This window comes from Chelonia mydas, chromosome 17 (genome assembly GCF_015237465.2).
Source record: "Chelonia mydas isolate rCheMyd1 chromosome 17, rCheMyd1.pri.v2, whole genome shotgun sequence".
Lineage (NCBI taxonomy): Eukaryota > Metazoa > Chordata > Testudines > Cheloniidae > Chelonia > Chelonia mydas.
The window spans coordinates 21,853,906-21,876,713 of NC_051257.2; the positions used below are offsets into that span (position 1 = coordinate 21,853,906).

A 22,808-nucleotide genomic window follows, 5' to 3' on the forward strand; every position below is an offset into this window, starting at 1 on the left:
CTGAGCAACAGGCCGAGCTCTCTGAGTCTGGGCTGGCTTTGCGATAGGAGCTTGATGCCTGGCTGTAGGCTGGAACCTGGGCGAGTGGGCTAGGAGCTGAAACACATAATCAGCAGCTGGCAATGTCCCCCGCACTTAGCACAGCGGAGCCTTGTGCAGCTCCTTGTGGTGTTATAGACAAGGAAAGTCTCCTCCAGCCCCACACACTTGCCCTTGCGAGCTGGCAGTCAGCAGCGGCTGGACCTCGGTGGGTCATTTAGGAACATGGCTTGCCAGACAAGATCGGCCCAGGGCTCCATCCAGCCCAGTATCCTGTCTCTGACAATGCACAGCTCCAGCTGCTGCAAAGGATAAAACCCTGAAAGAGGCAGTGATGGGATAAGCTCCCCCAGGGGAGGTTCTCTCCTAACCCCAGTAGTTAGATCTGCTCACACCATGAAGCAGCTGGGCTTAGATCCTTTCCAGCTATTACAGCTCTTCTCTGTATTAATGTAGCAGTCCAAGCCTTTTTTGCAACCTGTTTAGCTCTTGCCTTCAGTTCCATCTTATGGCAATGACTTCCACAGGCTAACAATGCATTGGAGGACACTATACTTCCTTTGAACAGTTTTAAATTGGCCACCTTTCAGTTCCATTGAATGCTCCCATGCTCTTGTGTTATGAGACTCAGGGAATAAAAGATCCCAGCCTCCCTCCTCTGGACCAGTGGTTTTCAACCTGTGGTCCGCGGACGCCTGGGGGTCCACAGACTGTGCCTAAGATTTCCAAAGGGGTCCACACCTCCATTTGAAATTGGTTAGGAGTCCGCAAAGGAGAAATGGTTGAAAACCACGGTTCTAGACCATTTGTTAGTTTGTATACCCCCATCCTATCCTCTCCGAAAGTAAGTATCCTCACACCTTCTTGTCAACTGTCTGAATGGGCCATCTTGGTTATCACTACAAAAGTTTTTTTCTTCTGCTGATAATAGCTCATCTTAACTAATTAACCTCTTACAGTTTGTATGGAAACTTGCAACTTCTCTGTATGTATTGTGACAGGGTCAGGCCAGATGGCTACAGGAGAGTGATAGAAGGCAGATATATTAGCCCCAAGTTAAGTAGGTCCCTTTTCCTTGGGTAAGGTAATGGGGAAGGTTCCAGAACAATCAGGAACTTTCTGGAAACATTTAAGGCAGACAGGCTGATTAGAACACCTACAGCCAATCAAGAAGCTACCAGAATCAATTAAGACAGGTAGGCTAATCAGGGCACCTGGGTTCAAAAAGGAGCTCACTTCAGTTTGTGGCATGCTTGCGAGGAGCTGGTAGCAAAAGGTGCAAGAAGCTGAGAGTGAGAAGGCGTACCGCTGGAAGACTGAGAAGTACAAGGATTATCAGACACCAGGAGAAAGGTCCTGTGGTGAAAGTAAAGAAGGTGTTGGGAGAAGGCCATGGGGAAATAGCCCAGGGAGATGTAGCTGTCACGCAGCAGTTACAGGAGTCACTGTAGACAGCTTCAATCCACAGGGCCCTGGGCTGGAACCCGGAGTAGAAGGCGGGCCCGGGTTCCCCCCATGCCTCCATTCCCCCAACTCCCTACTTGATACCGGAAGAGTTGACCTGGACTGTGGGTTCCATCAGAGGGGAAGGTCTCTGGCTTGTTCCCCGAACCACTAGGTGGATCAGCAGAGACTGCAGGGATTGTTCTTCTTCCTTTTCCCCATGCTGGCCAGTGATGAGGCTAACTGAGTGAATGGCAGATTTGAGCCACAAAAGTGGCCAAACTGAGGGCTGCCGTGAACCTCTGAGACGAGCAAATCTGCCAATAAGCACATGACCCACCAAGGCAGAGGAGGAACTTTGTCACTCTGTGTGTGTGTGTGTGTATGTGTATGTATATATATATGTGTGTATATGTATATATATACACTTCTTACTATATGTTCCATTCTGTGCATCCGATGAAGTGAGCTGTAGCCCACAAAAGCTTATGCTCTAATAAATTTGTTAGTCTCTAAGGTGCCACAAGTCCTCCTGTTCTTTTTGCGAATACAGACTAACACGGCTGTTACTCTGAAACCTGTCTCTTTCTAAGGCAAACAATTCTGTTCTTTCTCTCTCTCTCGATAAGAGAGCGTTCCAGGCTCCTGACCATTGCTCGTCCCTGAACCCTATCTTCTTCTGCAGTATTCTTTGAGACAGGGTAACCAGTGCTGCACGCAGGATCCCAGGGGAGGGCACCTCTGGGTTCATGTATTGGCCTCATAATATTTTTTGTGTAATTCCCATCTGATCCCCAAACCTCCTGTGCGTGGGGCGGCAGGGTCACGGGTTAAGGGGCACAGCATGGAGGAAGCAACTGGTGTCATTCTCCTTGCCAGGGACCGGTTGATCGAGCAGCTGTACCGTGAGATCAGTGCACTGAAGGAGGAGCTGGAGAACTTCAAGGCAGAGGTGAATGTATAGCCCATATTATTGACGTTAACCCAGTGTGCGGGCTGTGCGCTCTGTGGCCAGCGATGTGCAGATCTTGGACCTCACTGGTGCGATCACTGTGTCTCGGGGCCGGGTCAGACCTGGTAGCCCGAATGTTGGATGGGAAACACGCCGGGCGTGGTGCAGCTCCTCCCACTGAGTCACACTGAACCAGGGGCCCAGCATGGCTCCAGAGATGCCACCTTTCCAAGACCCTGGGGCTGTTACTCTCCCAGTTGCAGAGACCATTCCTGTGCCCAAGGCTTGCACCAGGGGCGGTATTTCTGCTCTGCCACCTTAGGGAGGAGTCGGGTTTCCTCACTGTCCCAGGGACACCCGTGCTGTCAAGTGACAGCTGCTTAGACAACTCGGTTCAGGCACTGGCTTATGCCGAGTGCTGTTGTTTTATAACTCCCCACAGAATCCCTGCGTGCTGAGTGGCTGGTGCTTTTGTTAATGGGCTTGTTAGGAATTATGGGCCTTGGGCACTTCGATTGGCTGGCCCAGATCTAATTAGCAACAGCAGTGTAAGAGCTGGGCTTCAGACTGCCCCTTCAAAGGGCAGCTGGCATCGAGGCAGCTGGGGCTAGAAGGGTGTTTGACCCACCCCAGCCCACCTCTCCCACTTGGTGACCTGCAGAGCCATCGCCTAGGTGTGCAGCTGAGGGGGCGGATCAGCGAGCTGGAGGCGGAGCTGGCGGAGCAGCAGCACCTCAAACAGCAGGCCCTGGATGACGGCGATTTCCTGCGCACCGAGCTGGAGGAGCTGAAGAAGCAGTGGGAGGACACAGAGAAAGCACAGAGGAGCCTGACGGAGATAGAGAGTGAGGAGAGACCTCTGATCTGCTCGGGGGCTGCCCCGAGTCCCCAGCCCAGCCTCTTCTGTAAGAGAGGGGGGAGCTAGCAGCTTCTCCAGCCCCAGCCTCTATCAACAGGGAGCAGGGCAGGCTGGCTGTGGGGGGAGATCCTGACCACTCCAATCCCAGGCTTCCTCAGCAGGGGGCGCTGCAGGAAGCGGGGTAGGCTGGGTTGGGGGGCAGAGTTCCAGGCCACTCCTGTCCCGGGCTCTCTCAGCAGGGAGCGCTGTTGGGACCCATGTTCAAGCCGGAATGGCTGTAGGAATGGGGTCGCTCGTTTGCCCCAGTGAGATGGGATTTTCCTTAGGAGACGTCCTTGGCACGTGTGTTCCCAGGTCGCTCACCCCGTGGGTGTCTGTGTTGCAGGGAAGGCGCAGGCTAACGAGCAACGGTACACCAAGCTGAAGGAGAAGTACAGCGAGCTGGTGCAGAACCATGCTGACCTGTTGCGCAAGGTAGGGCCCGGTACCCCTCTCCTTCATTCCACCCCTGCCAAGCCTCCTGCTGGCTTTGTGTCGGTTTCATGCCCAGGAGTAGCAGGGATCTGCCACTGTAGACCCATGGGCCATCGTGCCCTGTGGGGAGCCAGCTTTGTTATTCCGGAGGCTAGTGGGCGAAGATCCCCCGTGGGGAATCCCCTCCCCCTACACCACACCAGGGAACAGGATTTTGCTCTGAGAGCAGGATGGGGCAGAGGTGAGGCATCGGCCCTGTCCAGTGACTGGGTGGGTGAGGAGCAGGGGCTGACGCAGCTGATGAGTTCTTGCTGATGTTCCCCAGAACGCAGAGGTTACCAAGCAGGTAACGGTAGCGAGACAGGCCCAAGGTGATGTGGAGCAGGAGAAGAAAGAGTTAGAGGACTCCTTCCAGCGCATGAGCGAGCAGGCCCAGAGGAAGGTGAGTCGGAGTGTGCAGAGCGGAGCAGGGAAGGCCCAGAGCGTGGGAGTGTCAGCTGGGGGTGCTGGGTGGGTAGAGCCCAGCGTGAGGGAGTCCGTGCAGTAGAGATAGGTCTACAGTCTTGTGCCCGCGGGACGGTACAAGCGAGGAGTGAGAGGGGAGAAGGCTGCAGATTGGTGATGTGATCAGATCCTGAGCTCGCAGCTAAGGTCTCCAGTGGGTAACAAACAGCCCAGGGGCAGGGAGTGCCACCCTGTGATGTGCACACTCAAGGGTTACTTCTGCTCTGTCTGCAGACTCAGGAACAGGTAGAGGTCTTGGAAACCTTGAAGAGAGAGCTCACAGCCAGCAAGCAGGAGCAGCAGGCCCTCCAAAGCACTCTGAAATCCAGTTTGCAGGTGAGTGCATCAGTGATTTCCCTACACCCCTCCTGAATTTCCCCAACACCCCCACCCCCAGTTTTGTGAACTAGTTACATGCCAATTTAGTGACTGTTTGGAAATTTGAGTTGAAACTGAAACATTAATACACACTTTAAAAGCATATACAGTGTATGATAAAATATGTGTATCTGAAAAAGTATCATAGATTTGAAAAGTATGAACATAGACTAGCTTCCTTATACAGCTGTTGTTTTTATGACAATGTCAGGGCATTCATTTCGGTGGTGTTGGCCAACCTAATAATTTCAAATGATTTGTAAGCAAAGTCTAAATGAGCTCTCCCTGACGAGCTAGTGATTAGCTGGGGCTGCAGGGGAAGGCTTCAGGACCAGATTGTATTTACATTCACACCTAATCTACCTAGGTATCCAGCAAACAGAGCTGTGTTTCCCAAGTGATAGATTTTGGCTGGGGTTGGGTTACAAATCACTTGGATGGGGGGGTGGGCGGGCGGGCGCGGGAATGAAATGTTGTTCTAACTGTATGAGTAAAGGGCAGTAGAAATGTACTTAGCCTGTGCTGATTGAGGCCATCAAGAGAGAGGGTGGAGACCTGTCCCTCTCCACTGTTTAAAGACAAAGCTCATTAGGCTCCATAGATAGTCTTTTGTTCTGTTAAGTGACCATTGCAGCTGAAATCACTGATGATCAGGTCTAAGTGACAGGTTTCAGAGTAACAGCCGTGTTAGTCTGTATTCGCAAAAACAAAAGGAGGACTTGTGGCACCTTAGAGACTAACCAATTTATTTGAGCATAAGCTTTCATGAGCTACAGCTCACTTCATCGGATGCAAGTGCTTAGTCCTGCTGTGGGGACAGTGTTTCTGTGGAAGACACAGCCCAGACTGCACTAGCTGCAAGGTTTTCCACACTGAGAGCTCAGCTGAAATCACTGAGAGCTGGGTGGAACCTCAAGAGACCAACTCACAGTGGCAGGTGGCAGCAGAAGGTGACTGCGTAGAGCCATTGGCAACAGAGTGGTGGAGTGAACGGTGGCACAACGAACAGCAGTGGCCAGAGTGAACAGTGAGCAGCTGGAGGAACGAGCAGGGTGCCTTCTTGCCCCCCACCTGGGAGGTGTACTCACATGAAAGCACCTCTGAACTCTGAGTCTCCACTGACCAAGGACAACATGGGTGAGTGGGGTGCAGTGGAGAGAAAAGTGAGGGGCACGTTAAATAAACATTTGTTTGTTGGACTATATTTTACTGACTTTGCTCCAGAATGCTAGATTTGTGACGGGGAATGGAAACTTATATAAATATGTTTCCTAGTAGGCCAAGATTTTGAAAATGCATTATTTGCCAAGGTTGTTTCTCAGATCATTGCTATCTGAGAGGTCATTGTGTTGTGGAGTTTCTGTACTAAACATTTTTTTTGTTGTTAATTTTTACATAAGAATGGTCCTACTGGGTCAGACCAATGGTCCATCTGCCCAGTATCCTGTCTTCCAACAGTGATCAAGGCCAGGGGCTTCAGAGGGAATGAACAGAACAGGTCATCAAGTGATCCATCCCCTGTTGCCCATTCCCAGCTTCTGGCAAACAGGCTAGGGACACTCAGAGCATGGTGTTGCATCCCTCCCCATCCTGGCTAATAGCCACTGATGGACCTATCCTCCAGGAATTTATCTAGTTCTTTTTTGAACCCTGTTATAGTTTTGGTCTTCACAGCATCCGCTGGCAAAGAGTTCCACAGGTTGACTTTATGTTGTGTGAAGAAATACGGCCTTTTGTTTTTTTTAAAATCTGCTGCCTATTAATTTCATGGGGTGACTGCTAGTTCTTGTGTTATGTGAAGGATTAAATAACATTTCCTTATTCATTTTCTTCACACCAGTCAAGATTTTATAGACCTCTATCATATCCCCGCTTAGTCATCTCTTTTCTAAGCTGAAAATTCCCAGTCATTTTAATCTCTCCTCCTGTTTCTACCCCTAATCATTTTAGTTGCCCGTCTCTGTACCTTTTCCAATTCCAATATATCTTTTTTGGGGATGGGGTGACCAGATCTGCACACAGTATTCAAGATGTGCACGTACCAGGGATTTATATAGAGGCAATATGATATTTTCTCTTATTATCTATCCCTTTCTTAATGCTTCCCAACATTCTGTTGGCTTTTTTGACTGCCGCTGCACACTGAGTGGATGTTTTCAGAGAGCTATCCACAATGACTCCAAGATCTCTTTCTTGTGTGGTAACAGCTAATTCAGACTCCATCATTTTGCATGTATAGTTGAGATTGTTTTCCAGTGTGTGTTACTTTGCATTTATCAACACTGAATTTCATCTGCCATTTTGTTGCCCAGTCACCCAGTTTTGTGAGATCCCTTTGTAGCTCTTCGCAGCCTGCCTGGGACTTAACTATCTTGAATAGTTTTGTATCATCTGCAAATTTTGCCAGCTCACTGTTTACCCATTTTTCCAGATCATTTATGAATATGTTGAACAGTAACCGTCCCAGTACTGACCCCTCAGGGACACCACTATTTATCTCTCTCCATTCTGAAAACTGATCATTTAATCCTACCCTTTGTTTCCCATCTTTTAGCCAGTTACCAAGACATGAGAGGACTTCCCTCTTATCCCATGATGGCTTACTTTTCAAAAATCAATTTCAATTACATACATTTTTTTTTTAATTTATATTTTTTTAGAAATTTAGATCTGTTATATGTTTTGGTGTAACTTGCATTATCCTCATGTTAAATTTGCATTATCCTAACAAAACATTTACTTTATTCATATCTCTTTTATATGTTGCAGGTCAAAGTGAAAATGAAAAGAAAAAAAACAATACAACAATTTTTCCATTCAAAGGCCTCAAAAACTAACCAAGGTGAAGAACACATCAAGAACCAAGAATACATCAACATGTCATCTGAAGGTTCAAGTGGTATATCTACATCCGACCAGCCCGAAGCACAAATACAGCTACCTATTGAAGAAACAGCGTCTCCAAAACCTAAAGGCAGTTCCCAATGTTTGTCAGTCAAAGTGTTCCCATTTATTGAAGTTACAAAAGATGGCTACTGGTGCACCTCTTGCAAAAAGTTTACGAAGAAGGAAAGCTTCCCAATGGCATTTTGGGGTGTATATGTAGGAGCATTGCCAGCAGATCGAGGGACGTGATCGTTCCCCTCTATTCGACATTGGTGAGGCCTCATCTGGAGTACTGTGTCCAGTTTTGGGCCCTACACGACAAGAAGGATATGGAAAAATTGGAGAGAGTCCAGCGGAGGGCAACAAAAATGATTAGGGGACTGGAACACATGAGTTATGAGGAGAGGCTGAGGGAACTGGGATTGTTTAGTCTGCGGAAGAGAAAAATGAGGGGGGATTTGATAGCTGCTTTCAACTACCTGAAAGGGGGTTCCAAAGAGGATGGCTCTAGACTGTTCTCAGTGGTAGCTGATGACAGAACAAGGAGCAATGGTCTCAAGCTGCAGTGGGGGAGGTCTAGGTTGGATATTAGGAAACACTATTTCACCTGGAGGGTGGTGAAACACTGGAATGGGTTACCTAGGAAGGTAGTGGAATTTCCTTCCTTAGAGGTTTTTAAGGCCCGGCTTGACAAAACCCTGGCTGGGATGATTTAGTTGGGGATTGGTCCTGCTTTGAGCCAGGGGATTGGACTAGATGACCTCCTGACGTCCCTTCCAACCCTGATATTCTATGATTCTATGATAATTGGTAAAAGTGGAGGAGCTTGGTTTGTCAAACCGATCAGCAAAGCCAGTGCTGACAAACTACGTGAAAAGGCTGCAAAACACCAGGACTCTGGACTGATTCAACATGCAGAAAGCCTTATAAGCCCACTTTCAAAGCGAATTTTAGAAGTACTTAATGAGGCTGTTAAGAATGCTGGAGACACAACACAGTTCATGTGAACAAACATGGCTGTGGCATCCTACTTTCTATTTAAGCAAGAGATACCACACGCTACAAACTGGAGGCCAATGTTAAGTGCATTGTCACTTGTTCATCCTGAAGCTGAACACTGGTTCCGAACAAGACCAGCAAATGCTCACTGTCTTTCTGCAAGAAACTCAACTGACTGACTAGAAGCATGTGGTGCAACCGTGAAAGACTCAACAGTTGAAAAAGTAAACTCTCTCACCACATTCAAAAAATTTGCATGGCTGATGAATACATCAATGCAAATGGGCATCAAGTATTAAGTCACTGTGTACGTTATCTTGATGTCAGGGGTAGGCCAGTAGATGCATTTCTAGATGTTCAAGTTATAGAAGACACATCAGCTGCATCTGTGACAACCCACATCTTAGAAGAGTTAAATGCTTGTCAGTTGGATCCCAAACAGATGGCTGCTTGTACATTTGATGGAGGTGCAAACTTCTCTGGAAGACATGGTGGAGTACAAGCTTTTCTCAGAGAAAAGTGTAACCCTGATCTCTCCTATACACACTACAGAGGCCATCTGCTCCAACTAGCAGTAGTACGAGCTGCAGAATCTTCAAAAGACATTTTAAAAAGCTATAAATTTAATGTCTTCATTATATTCTTTTTTCAGCAAGAGTCCAAAAAGATTGAATATCTTGGAAAATATAAAAGATACACTGGACTGAAGTTCAAATTAGTCCAACCTGGGAAAACCCGCTGGATTTCTCAGGAGCGATCCTTGGCTGTTGTCTTAAAATTACTCCAGCCATTATTACTGGCTTTGGAAAGTATCTACCAAGATGGGATGGATCTAAGTAGTGAGGCTGGTGGATTACTTTTGCTACTACGTTCAGAGAAGACTATTGCCATTCTCTCTCTTGTAAATCTACTGTTGAAACCACTTGGGTCATTAAACAATGCCATCCAGGCATCTGCTACAACAGTAGTAGATCTTTGTCCAGCAATAGAAGCTACATTTGGATCAATCAGAGAGCTATGATTTAATTGGGGATCGGTCCTGCTTTGAGCAGGGGGTTGGACTCGATGACCTCCTGGGGTCCCTTCCAACCCTGATATTCTATGATTCTATCCATGGAAAAAGTACTGGAAGAAGCAAAGACTTCAGTCTAGAAATTGACTAATGAAGGCATTTATATTGAATCCTTAAGTGAAGAAGACAGAAGTGTTTAAGACAACTGAAAAAATACACAGACTTGATTCTTAAAAATCTACAACAGCGACTTCTAGGTTCTGCTCAACCTCTGCATAGCTTTTACAGATCCATATCCTATAAAACACCAACAGCTGAGTGGAGTGAGGCACTGCCAGCAATGGGGCTGCCATGTGCTCAGGACAGAATAGAGAATTTGAACACAGAGTGGAATATCATACGACGAATGAATGAATATTTGACTTCAACTTCTTTTTTATCATCACTAGTGGCTCGACCTGATCTTTGTGCTCTGTTTCCTGGGATGAAAGAAGTAGGAATTCATCTCTTGCTACTCCCAGTCACAACAGCTACAGCTGAGCGTTGTTTTTCATCATTGAATAGAATTTTGTGTTCTGAAAGAAGTCGCCTTCTGCCTGATCATGTGAATGAACTAGTGAGCATATCAATTGAAGGAGTGGAACTACCGGACACACGAGAAGCCACCAAAGATGAACGCATGGCATTCCAGAAGTTCATTAACAGAGTTGTGCAAAATTATAACAAGAAACCAAGAAGGATGTAGACGTAGTGCTTCATAGAAGGCTTGAGTAGCCAACTTTAATTTGTGTGATGATTTTAAAACATGAGTTAAATCTAATAAAATGGTCATGAAACATTTTTCAGTTTTTACTATGGTGCCATACAGCCCACCTTCACCCTCACAGTCTCACCCCTCATCAGCCCTGACAACCCCCCCTGTAAATTCGAACCCCCCCTTCCCCCCAATTTCAATTCTTGGGGAAACCACTGGAGCGCGTGCTTCCCCCAGTGAGCTCTCCCTGGCTGGGAGCTTGCCGCTTGTGGAGCGGCAGTGGAAGTGGGTATCTTCTGGTAAGTCTGGGTGTGCTCAGCCTGCCAGCGGGACCGGCTGACGTCACACTGCGTTGGAGCAGCGCCAGCATCGCAGGCGGCAGGAACTCGCTGCCCCAGCACACTGGGCTCCGAGGTGGTTTAATTTTGGAATATAGTAGGGGAGGAGGGATCCCGGAATGAGGGTGCTTGGTCCACTCTCATCTTTTCTTTCCCCATTCCTCCCTCTGTTCCCTTTGCCCTGCAGTCGGAGGCAGAGCGTAGCACCAGGACAGCGGGCTTGGAGCAGGAGAGGGACACCTTGGTGGTGGCAGTGGCCCAGCGCAGCCAGGAGGTGGTGGCGTTGCAGGCCGAGCTGCAGCAGCTAAAGGACACTCTGGACAGCGAGAAGGAGAGCAGCAGTAAATCGCTGGAGACACTGCAGACCCGGCTGGGAGAGAAGGTACTGCTGTCTGCCAGTGTGGGGGTGCCCAAGGTGGACAGCAACATGGCAACAGCCACACTCCATCCCCTGAGCACCCGGGCACCCTGACTTCCCCCAGTGCATTGGCAGGAGTCCACGGGCAGCTCTTGTGTGAAATGCAGTAGACCTAATGCCATGGAGCTGTGATGTGCAGAGGCTGCACGTCCCAGCATGCAGTGCTGTTGGACTCCTCCTTGCTTGACTGCTCGGGTCAAGATGGAGCATTGCATGCTAGGAACTGATAGCCCCAAAACTCTTCTTCCTTAAATGGAAAGATTAGGGGAACACCCCATGGCTGTGGTGTTTTAGTCCCCTTCTGCCCCCTTTCCTCCTGCTGGAAGGAACTGGAGCCAGAGCAGCCAGGTACGGCCCTTACTCTTTCGATTACATGGCTTTGGCATGTCAGTGGGCTTGCCGTTCTTGACCAGAGCCTCCTGGGTGCCAGGGAGGCCTGGCTGGAGCTTGGGAAGGCCCTGAGGTCTCTCCTCTCTTTGTGTGTCCTTCAGGAGAGCCGTGAGCAGGCCCTTCAGCAGCGGCTCCTGGACGAGCAGTTTGTCTTGCTGCAGTGCACGGTGCAGGAGGCAGAGCAGATAGTGCAGGACTCCCTGAACCGACTCGATGACCCCACCCACATCAGCTGCACGAGCTCCGCAGGTATGGCCTAGCTGCCTTGCCGTAAGGGTTGGGCTGGCTCCTCCCTCTGTTCTGGGTGTATCCAGCTGCACTGACCTCTGGCTGCTCACACACAAGGGGCAAAAGCTCTTATTAATTCAGGATTGGGTGCCATTCAGGGGGAACCGGCCCAGAATTCAGTCTCAGCGTTTGGCTAGCCACTTGCCTCCCCTAGGAGCTGCCGAGGATAAACCCTCGGGATTGCTCCCTGGCAGCTAAACTGGCCTAGAGCTAGTGCCACTGACTGCAGCTTCCGGGGTCATAACCCCACTCACCCTCACTCAGGCAGTGCTTGGCCAGTGCCAGGTATTTCAGGGGTGTCTCACCAAGTGTTCCATAGCTCTGGAGTTGCAGTAGAGTGTGTGTGCACGTACAGACCCGTGTGCGTCCAGTAAACTGAGTCAGTTACGTTAGGGGTGTGTCCCAAGGAATCATTTGCTGTCCCTCCCTAAAATCTTCAGCACAGATGAGTGCAAAGGCTACTCCTGGGGTAATTCTGCACCCCTGCATATGCGCAGAATTCACATCCCCCGCAGATTTCTTTGCTTCCCCGCAAAAAAAAATGACTTTCTGACAGGGAAGCAGCAGGAGCAGTCACGCCCCACTCCCTAGCTGTACAGATACATCGTTTCAGACACCCGGAACAGCCAGTGGAGAGGTAAATCACCGCAGGGCTGGGGACACCCCAGCCAGTGGCTCCTACCCTGAGCCAGGATCAGCTGCTACTCTCGGCTGGGCAGACGGGACTTCCTCTTCCCCTGCAAGGAATAGCTAGGGCTGTGTCAGACCCACCCCCAGAAACCTCTCCCAGCGCCAGGAAGTTCAGCAGCTTCCTGTTTGCTGCCCTCATGTCTCCTCAGCTGCAGGGGGAGGGGTCACTGTATGGGGAGCTGCTCCCCCATCCATCCAACCCCCATGTATCCGGACCTCCCATACCCCGACACCCCCACCAAGCCTCACCCCTTACACCCAGAACCCCTGTAGCCCTCTCTACCCGAACCCCACCCCACGGAATCTCAACCCCTGCGTCTGGAGCCCCCCTGCACCCAGACCCCCTGCCTCCTGACCCCCAACTAGCTGCACCCAGACTCCTACCCCATGAAGCCCCACTCCCGCAACACCCAAACCCAGCTGCTGAGACCTTCATACACAGAGCCCTCCACTGAGCCCCAGCCACCTTCACCTGGGAGCCCCCCACCCCCCAGTGAGCCTCTGTGCATCCAGATCCCCCACACCTACACCCCCAACTGAGCTGCCTGCCCCCAGATTGTCCCACACGGAATCTTCTCACCCCACACCTGGATCCCCCCACACTGAGCCCCTCCACACTTGGATCCTGCCTGGCTGAGCCTGCCTGCCCCACACTTGCTGCGCCTGGCGCAGGGGGACAGGACCCCAGGGTGTTTCTGGGTCAGGTGCAGGCTTTGTGCTGTGTTAGGGTCGGGTGCAGCCTCACTGCTGAGTCCGTGTCCGGGGGATGGGGGAGCTAGAGGGTGATCTTCCACCTACATGCAGCCAGTGGCCTGTGCTCCCCACTGCCATGCTGGTGCCTCTGCATTTATTTCTTGACAAATAAAACTGGCAGAATTTTAAAATATTGTGTGGAGAATTTTGATATTTTTTTTGGTGCAGAATGCCCTCAGGAGTAAAAGGCATTTGCCTGGCAGGAGGGGGCTCCGGCCATAGTGTGGGGATTTGGCTGAGGGCAGAAATCGGGAAGCCAGGACTAGGGCCTGGGTTGGGAGCTCTCAGGAGCCCTTTGTTCATATTCTGCCCCAGCCTGCAGGGAAGGTTGGGATGACCGCCCTTCCTGTGATGGAGTCTTCCCCCCCACACACACACACACTGGGGAGCCCTGCCAGAGGCAACATCTCCTCAGGGCTCCTAGTAACTCTTCTGGAGAGCAAACGTTTTGCCTTTGGAAAGGACCCAAATGCACTGAAGTCCAGTATTCCAAGAGGTGGCCAGACTCCCTGCAGGCCTTTCCTTTTGCCCTCGCTCCAGAGCGCCCGCACCGAGTGCTGTGCTCTGCTCCAGGGGGTGGCAAGAGCAAGATGCAGCCAGCTGGCCCTGCCGTGCTGCCTCCATCTCCGCTGGTTTTGAGGGGGTTTCGTTGTGTAACTGGGGCAACGAGTGACTGGTCCCAGAGCCCAGCCCCTCTGGACAGCACTCTCCATCGCTCAGTCGGGGGCTTAGAGTAGCTCAGGGGCAGGCTCTGCCGGGAGCCCCTTGGGCAGGTGTTGGCAGCACGCGGATGGGCAGGGGGTGAGTCTGTGTGTAGCCCCGGATGCTGCGCAGACTGCTGAGTACCTTCCGGGTCTCTCTTGTGTGTGCAGATTATCTCCTGAGCAGAACGTTGGCTGCCTCCGACTGCATAGAGCGGCTTCAGGGCGTGCATGGCAAATACCTTTCCAACCGCTCAGGTGAGAGAGCTGCCGGGGCCCTGAGCCCCCTCACTGCGGGCTCACCGTGCACCTTCCTCTGCACGCCATCGGCAAGGGCTACTCGGGGCTGAGGAGTGCTGGCAGAGCAAACTGTGGGGGCTTCCACAGGGATCCGGCGTCCCTCCAGAAGATCCCATCCTCTCTCCTTACGGATGTGCCAAGCCTCAGACCCCGCAGCCCACAGGCCAGCCGTGTGTGGGAGGGACACAGTGCCCCCTCTTGGAGCCCTGCACTCAGCGTGTCACACCAAGCACTTGACCCTTCCCACAGCACCCAAGAAGCAAAGCAACAGCAGCCCTTGGCTCCCCTGGCCGCAGCAGGGCAAGAGCGAGCTCAGCTCCAGTGCAGAGTGTGAGAAACTGAGTCCAGAGGGGGCTGGGCTGTAGTTCCCAAAGCCATAGTGGTGCCGGGGTGCAGTGAGGCCGCATGCACTGGGGCTGCACACGCCCTCTGTGCCTGTACTGACCTGATACTGAGGCCGGCGTGTGCATGCATGGCTGCTGTGGACATCGTCCTGGGAAGGGGATCTCTGAGCTGCGGTGAGTGAGGGCTCAGGGCTGGGTCTGCGCCTGGCTCTGGTGCCCTGAGGGAGTAAGGAACATACCTGCTCAGCTCCCTTTGAATCTGACCCTCTCAAACCTGCAAGTCTTGTTTGCCCAAGGGACTGAGAGGGCAGCGATGGGGCTGGCTCAACCGCTGAGGTGGCCAGTGACTTAGCAGGGGCCGTCTCCCCCTTCTGTCTCCCTTGCCCGCAGATGTAAGCAGCCTGCTGCCGTGCGTGGCCCTATTTGCCCACCTCATCAGTGACACCATCTTGCAGGGCAGCGCCACCTCCCACATGGTCCCTATGGAGCCTGCTGACTGTAAGTATCCCCGCCGGGGCAAGGGGGCTGGGGCTGTTCCCGCTGCGCGCTCCTGCCTTCCTCAGCCAGCTCTTGCCTTTGTGGCCTGGTTTCAGTGCTGTCAGAGACGTGTAAGCAGTGCGGGAGCGAGGCCCTGCGCTACCTTGGTGCCCTGAAAGACGAGGCCTCCCTGGGGGGCGCTGACTGCACCGCCGTGAGAAACTGCCTGAGCCAAATCAGCGCCATCGGAGAGGTGAGAGGGCTGGAACGAGCTGGAGTCAGACCCCTCTCTGGGCAGGGGGCCTGTTGCATATTGAGCAGCTGCAGCCTAGGACAGGGCCATAGGAGACTGACTGCTCCAGAGTGGGCCACAGGCATGGTTGGGAGGATCCCTCTGGGGCGGGGGCGAGGGTCTCTGAGAGGGGCAGACCCCGGAGGCTGTGGAACTCCTCAGGAGATACGGTCCAAAAGGGGAACTCCTGGGGTATGCATCCTCCCTGCTCTGTGCCCCGTTGGGGTGGCTGCCCTGGCAGGCTGGGGGCTGTGTCAGTGTGTGTGGCCTGCTTTTTAGCCCTCCGCTGCCCCTTCCTGCTCGGGCTGTTCACTCTCCCGAGTTCTCCTCCCAGGAGCTTCGGCCCAAAGGCCTGGACGTTGAGCAGGAGGAGCTGGGGGACCTGGTGGACAAGGAGATGGCAGCCACATCAGCCGCTGTCGAGACAGCAGTTGCCAGGATAGAGGTGAGACAGGAGAGTGGCTGGGGGGGTGGGGAGCTGTTCCTTGTCTGGCTTCACTCCCAGCAACCCCTGCTCTGCGGTGATTCAAACCAGCAGCCCCGGGGTCACCAAAGTAACACAGCAAGTTCCACGCAGATGCCACAGGGCAGACTCCAGCCAGTCAGCAGCCCACACTGAGCAACCGAAAGCTGCATCACCAGGAGCCTCCCAGATTCCTGCTTGTCTCAGGAGATCACTGACCAGCCAGACATGGAGGGCAGCTGCCTGGCAGCCCTCAGCTGTGGTTGTTGCAGCCAGGTGATGTCAGTGGCTGGAATCTGGTATGTTCCCTTGTGGGCCCAGACCCACTGTGGCCCCACAGGCTAATGCTGCACTGGGAGAATCGGAGCCATTGAAGGGCTGCTTTAGACCCATCTCCTGTCCCCTCGAGCTCTGGTCAGGTATGCAGCACGGTGCCAGCAGCTCAGGACAGCGCTTGCAGATGGAGCTGTGCAGTAGGGCAGTGGGGTGAGGGAAGGCGGCTCGCAGGCCCTTGCCGTGGGCTTTCAGTCACAGCGCCGGGAGCTGGTCCCCGTGCGGGGTGATAGGGGCGCTGTGGTTGGGCTTGGTGATCGGTGAGGATCTGCGTTGTCCTGTGTAACCAGGTGTCCGCGCACGCGCACACCCTGACCATGAGTTTCACACCATGGCTCTGTTGCTCTCAACAGGATATGCTGAGCAAGTCTCGGGCTGGGGACACCGGGGTCAAGCTGGAGGTCAATGAGAGGTAAGTACAAAGTCAAGATCTACCCCGCATGCTGTCTGCAGTCAGAGCAGCTCCGTGGGCTGGTGCCATGAGCACAGGAACTGCAGGGTTCTAACGCCGAGCCCACCGCTGACTTGCAGGGGGACTGCAAACAGGGATTGTGGCCCTGGCCGGGCGCCCAGCGTGGCTGGGAGGACTCCCGCCTGTGAAGCGCAGTGAAAGGGCTGATTCATGCTGAGCAACAGTAAAACCATTAAAACATCACAGTCAAGCAGTGAAAGCAAAGGAAGATGCTAAATACAACAGGGGGAGGGGTCAGCGGTGCTTGTAGTAAAGACAAAAATGCTTGGGGTTTTCCCACGACCTCGCTATGTTCCAGGGACAGCGGGGAGGCTATTGTGGGGAGTGTGCTCCTCCCACCCCGCAGGCCCACCGCCCTGTGTTGCAGCGCTGGTACCACTGCGAGGCACATGGTATCCAAGCCCTGATGCCCACGCAGCCATGCAGGTAGCCATGGTCTCTTGTGCGCTGTTTGAGGGAGAGCCCAGTGTTTGCCGGCAGCACTGGCTGTGGGGCAGCTCCCCATGCAGGGCACCAGAACAAGGCCTAAGCACCCTCGACCCAATGGGGAGTTCCACCCCGAGGGAACAAGCGCGCACCCTCAGAGCGCCTGCCCACCAGAGCCCTTCTCACTCGCAGCAGGCTGAGGCCAGAGGGCACCGAGGAGCCCGTCGTGTAGGGAGGGTGATGTTGCTGGGTGCTCACCCTCCGAGTGGGCAGTGCTTGGGAGAGCTGTGCCCAGCAGAGAAGCCCCATGAGCTCTGTCTTTCCTGCCAGTTTAGCTGTTCAGGGAGGGGAGTCTGTGGAGCCGTGAGGGTGTGAATGGGAATTAGCTTTGTACCTAGTCATAGAAATGTAGGACTGGAAGGTCTTCTAGTCCAGCCCTCTGCACTGAGGCAGGACCACGTAAACCTAGACCAGCCCTGACAGCAGTTTGTCCAACCTGGTCTTAAAACTCCAGTGACAGGGATTCCACAACCTCCCTTGGAAGCCAATTCCCTGAGAGTTAGAAAGATTTTCCTAATACCAAACCTAAATCTCCCTGGCTGCAGATTAAGCCCATTGCTTCTTTTCATTCCTTCAGTGGATGGAGAATGACTGATCACCGGCCTCTTTATAGCAGCCCTTAATGTATTTGAAAAATGTATCAGGTCCCCCTCAGTCTCCTTTCCTCCAGACTAAACATGCCCAGTTTTCTAACCTTTCCTCACACATCAGGTTTTCTAAACCTTTGAGCATTTTTGTTGCTGTCCTCTGGACTCTCTCCAGTTTGTCCACATCTTTCCTAAAGCGTGGGGTCCAGAACTGGACACAGCGCTCCAGCTGAGGCCTCCCCAGTGCTGAGCAGAGAGGGAGAATTACCTCCTCTGTCTTAGATACAACACTCCGGTTAAAACATCCCAAAACGATATTCGCCTTTTTCACAGCTCTGTCACATAAACTCATATTCAGTTTGCGACTCACTATAACTGCAGGTGCTTTTCAGCAGTGCTGCCACCTAGCCAGTTATTCCCCAGTTTGTAGTTGTGTATTTGATTTTTCCTTCCTCAGTGCAGTACTTTGCCCTGTCCATATTGAATTTCATCCTGTTCATTTCAAACCAGTTCTCCATTTTGTTTTGAATTCTAATCCTGTTGTCCAAAGTACTTGCAACCCCTCCCAGCCTGGTGTCATCTGCAGGTTTTATAAGCATACACTCCTCTCCATTATCCAAGTCATTAATGCAAATATTGATAGTACCAGACCCAGGACTGACTCCGGTGGGACCCCATTAAATATGCCCTCCCAGTTTGACAGCGAACCATTGCTAACTACTCTTAAAAACGACTTGCTTACAAAATCAGACATAAAAATACAAAAGTGTCACTGCCACACTAGTACCGGGAAATTGTTTACTTTCTCCTTTTGTCTGTATGAAATTTTAGTCTGTACTGACTTCACTAGTGCTTTTTATGTAGTCTGTTGTAAAACTAAGCAAATAACTAGATGAATTGATGGACCCCTGGAATTCCTCTGTGTACCCCCAGGGGCACACGTACCCCTGGTTGGGACCCACTGCTGTAGTTTGCTTAGGAGAATGTCATGTGGGACTGTGTCAAAAGCCTGACCCAAATCGAGATGTATCAAATCTACTGCTTCCCCCATACCCATTAGGCCAGTAACCCTGTCAGAAAAGACATTCGATTGGTTTGGTGTGATTTATCCATGACACATCCATGCTGGCTACTCCTTATAATCCTAGTGTCCTCTAGGTGCTTACAAATGGATTGTTTAATAATTTGTTCCAGTATCTTTCCAGGTATTGAAGTTAGACTGACTGGTCTGTAATCCCCCAGGTCCTCTTTGTACCCCTTGTTAAAGCCAGATGCTATATTTGCCCTTCTCCAGTCCTCGGGGGGCCTCTCCTCCAGGAGGTCTCGAGAATAATCCTGATGGTTCCATGTTTGCTTCAGCTGTTTCCTCAAGTGCCCTAGGATGAATTTCATCAGGCCCTGCCAACTTGATTACTTCTAAGTTAGCTAAATATTCTTTAGCCTGTTTGTTCCCTGCCTTCTTGTGAGCTGCCTTTCTCTCTTGCAGGATTCTGGGCTCCTGCACGGACCTGATGCAGGCTATCCAGGTGCTAGTCCTGGCTTCTAAGGACCTCCAGAGGGAGATTGTGGAGAGCGGAAGGGTAAGCAGGGCACTCGCTAGCGTGCGCCCACTGGGAGAGCTGCTGCTGGCAGCCCCATGTCAGCCGCTCCGTGGCCTAACACAGCGACTCCCAGCCTTCTCTGGCAGCTGGGGCAGATTAGGGTCTCCATAGTAGCTGGAGGTCACTAATTCAGAGCGCCAGAGAGAGGTTTTTCCTCAAGATCTCGGAGTATGAGCTCTACGCGCCCTGAAGCTATTGAGCCAGCTACCGGAAGTTTGGGCACCAGCCGGGAACCTGGCTGTTAGTGGAAGCCCCGAGCCCAGAGGCACTTTCCAACATGGCCAACTTCAGGCTCCAGAGACGTTTGGGAGGGATCCAGTTCCCGTCAGAGCCTGTCCCCGCCCCTGAGCTGTGTGGGTCCGGACCTGCCCTGCAGCTGTGGGGCTCCACACTCTGCTTCCCCAGCCATAGCGGGTTTGAACGCTATTGAATGGAATGACCGCAGAGCCAATAGACATTTATCGCTAAAGGAGTGATGGGGAGTCTAAGGTAGCAGCCGAAGCAGCTGGGGGTACCAGGCCAGCCTCTGGGAATCGCTGGCCTAGGACACCATGATCTTTCCATGGCTGGCAGCATCCTTCAGTTTCGGGCGAGGTTCCCCGGCTACATTGAGTCTCCTGTTGTGAGTGGCAGTGGGGCATTCGGGGCTGGGTCCTGCTCCTCTGAGCCATGGCAGTGACCTCCCTGGAGAAGCGAGGAGAGGTTTGGAAGAGGAGAGAAGCAGATCCAGGGTATGGGGTGGCCAAGACCGAGGGGAAGAGGGGGAGCAGAGTGGTAGGCCAGGGTGGGCTGGTCAGAGAGCCAAAGCCTGTAAACCCGTCCCTGCTGCTGCGGAAGGGCTGCTGTCTGTGGAGTCCTCATTTCTGGGTCCGTGTGTCTGGGACATAAACCCTGCCTGGGTTACTGCTCAGCTTCTTCCACAAACCTCTGCACCAGCTGTTCTGGGAGCTCCTCGATCATGGTGCTTCTCCCCAGCCCGGTCATCATCCCGGCAGGTTAGGGACAAGGCAGGGCTGGCTACGGGCCAGAGTGACTGAGCGGCATCTGCCGCTCCCTGGCCTCCTGTGCATCACCCTTGGGCCTTTCTCCTCTGAACGACAGGGCGCAGCTTCCCCCAAGGAGTTCTACGCCAGGAATTCCCGCTGGACGGAGGGCCTGATCTCCGCCTCCAAAGCTGTGGGCTGGGGAGCCACCGTCATGGTGTAAGTACCCATTGGGGCAGCGGCGGCTTCGCATTGTGAGGACTGTGAGCGAGACTCCAGGGGTCTGAGATGGGCGGTGAACATGTGAAGTCACGGGGAAGTTCACTGCCAGTCCCGGCTGAGTCCTTGCCAAGAGTTCCCATGTGATGCCCAGTGAACTGCTGCCAGAGAGCTGGGGGCAGGCCTATGCCCAGCCGGTGCCTCGGCTCTGGGCAAGCAAGACTGGGGAGCTGAGTGCCACAATGGCATCCCCTTGCCCAGGCTGGTGGGAGAGTGGGTTGTTTGGTGTAGCCTGCACACTGGGGTCCCAGCCGCTCCCTCTGCTGCCTTCCACAGTGACGCCGCTGACCTGGTGGTGCAAGGGAAAGGCAAATTCGAGGAGCTGATGGTGTGTTCTCACGAGATCGCAGCTAGCACTGCCCAGCTGGTGGCTGCCTCTAAGGTAGGAGCTTTGCCCAGCCGCTCTCCTCTGTATACAGCCCGGTCTTGTGTGTGGGGTGCCAGCTGGCTTGCCTGCTTGGAATGGGGCGGCTCCAGTGGTGGGGATGGGAGGAGTGGCCAGTTTGCAGCAAGGCCCTCTGTCTTGGAAGCCCAGCTGATACCCCTGTGGACTGTTGCTCGCTCCTGCATCCATGATCTGAGCACGGGAGCTGACCAGGGAAGTGAGAGCACCAAACCCCCCCCCCGAAGTCAGCTACTTGCGATGGGCCAAAACTGCCTCCAGCACTGGCCACATCTCTCCTGAGGGTGTGGTTATGTGTCGTGGGAACAGCCCCGGGGTGGGCAGAGCAGTGCTGCCCCAGCAGGGCTCCAGGTACTTCCTGCCTGTAGGGGGAGCAGGCCTGCTGCTGCATGCCCTAAGCCGGGGAGCACGTACTGTGCCAGCAGACGGAATGGGGACAGAGCCTCCTCCCCCTGGGTTGTGGGGGCGGGGCTAGCGTACGACTCCTTCCCCTGGCGTGGGGGGCGGGGCTAGCGTACGACTCCTCCCACGCAATCCTTGCTCTTGGTGAGCGATTCTCCCACACACCTGTGCAAAGAGGAGGCTCTTTACACCCTCCCCCAACCAGCTCAGTGGCAGGCCTCAGTCTGGCCCTGTGTGCTAGCCACCAACATGGCTTGGGCTCCTGGCAGCCATAGGCACAGAGCACGTGCTGTGCTGTGCTCACACGGCCCCTGGAGCCAGCCCAGCAGATGGATTGTTTCCTTTCCTGGCCCATCCCCTGCGTGAGGCGAGTGTGACCCTTCTCTTTGATCCGGCAGGTGAAAGCAGATAAGGACAGTGCTAACCTGGCCAGGCTCCGGCAGGCATCGCGAGGAGTCAACCAGGCCACCGCCGGGGTGGTGGCCTCCACCAAGTCAGGGAAATCTCAGATTGAGGAGAAAGGTGAGTGCCAGGCCCGTCTGGGTGGGGGAATCTCTGCCCAGCTTCCCTAAAGGGCCCGTCACTTCTCCAGCGGCTGTGTAGATCAGTGCCCCTCCCATTTCACTGTCTCCTTCCATTCGCCCATCGGGCCCATCCTTCATCTCGGTGTGCCCCCTCCTAAGCGCGTGCTTCTCCGTCGGCTGGGGAGCCTGCTCGGCATTCTCAGCACAGTGTCCGGGAGAGTCCTGGGCGCTGGTAACAGGTACAACTTGTCTGTTCTTCCCCCACAGACAGTATGGACTTCTCCAGCATGACCCTAACTCAGATCAAGCGCCAGGAAATGGACTCTCAGGTAGGGACATCGTCTCGTAGGCGGGCTAAAGTCTGCCCCATTGTTTCTGGCCTGTCGAGGGTTAACAAGGGAGGGTTTAGCGGACAAACACGCTGCTGGGGAGCTGAGGCTGGGGAAGAGTCCCAGAGTGGGCTGGGGATGGGAAGGTGTGTGGTGGGACATGGGAGGAGAGAAACCGGGACTAAGGCACAGCTGCTGGCCTAGGTGATGAGAAGATGTTCCCCTTCCCCACCAGGTGCGAGTGTTGGAGCTGGAAAACCAGCTGCAGAAGGAGCGCCAGAAGCTGGGAGAACTCCGCAAGAAGCATTATAAGCTGGCAGGCGTGGCGGAGGGCTGGGATGAGGACGGTAAGTGCCCGGGGATGGAGCGGGAGGGAAGTGTACCGCCTGAGCTCAGCGGGGGGTGGGAGGGGCAGGAAGCAGACCAGCTGGGAGGATTTGCTCCCTGCCTCTTGACCTGGTACCCTGGAGAAATCTGATACGAGCACAAAGGCAATGAGACGTGAGAGCCCAGGCAGCAGCACCACGGCATTTCCTGCAGCATCTGTCCCTGCCGGAAAACTCCCGCCCTGGGACACAGGGGGCGGGGATCAGTATCCCACAGTCCTCATGAAGGAAACTGAGGCAGAGAGGTTGTGGTTTGCCTAGGGCCACCC

General features: G+C 53.3%; 1 protein-coding gene across 10 annotated transcripts in view; it reads left to right on the forward strand.

The window, feature by feature from the left end:
* HIP1 (huntingtin interacting protein 1) overlaps positions 1-22,808 on the forward strand; it is a 163,375-nt gene that overhangs the window by 136,477 nt on the left and 4,090 nt on the right. For 7 of the 10 annotated variants that reach the window (XM_037880879.2, XM_043531269.1, XM_037880878.2 and 4 more), the window contains 18 exons: positions 2,362-2,434; positions 3,096-3,279; positions 3,679-3,767; positions 4,093-4,209; positions 4,506-4,607; positions 10,826-11,020; positions 11,548-11,695; positions 14,050-14,136; positions 14,913-15,020; positions 15,116-15,252; positions 15,626-15,736; positions 16,441-16,499; positions 19,119-19,212; positions 20,335-20,435; positions 20,772-20,877; positions 21,699-21,822; positions 22,092-22,153; positions 22,389-22,500. In XM_037880879.2, the coding sequence (XP_037736807.1) occupies positions 2,362-2,434; positions 3,096-3,279; positions 3,679-3,767; positions 4,093-4,209; positions 4,506-4,607; positions 10,826-11,020; positions 11,548-11,695; positions 14,050-14,136; positions 14,913-15,020; positions 15,116-15,252; positions 15,626-15,736; positions 16,441-16,499; positions 19,119-19,212; positions 20,335-20,435; positions 20,772-20,877; positions 21,699-21,822; positions 22,092-22,153; positions 22,389-22,500 (2,009 nt within the window). The remainder of the gene's footprint in view (positions 1-2,361; positions 2,435-3,095; positions 3,280-3,678; positions 3,768-4,092; positions 4,210-4,505; positions 4,608-10,825; positions 11,021-11,547; positions 11,696-14,049; positions 14,137-14,912; positions 15,021-15,115; positions 15,253-15,625; positions 15,737-16,440; positions 16,500-19,118; positions 19,213-20,334; positions 20,436-20,771; positions 20,878-21,698; positions 21,823-22,091; positions 22,154-22,388; positions 22,501-22,808) is intronic. The other 3 variants (XM_043531270.1, XM_043531271.1, XM_037880883.2) reach the window with 1 other exon arrangement.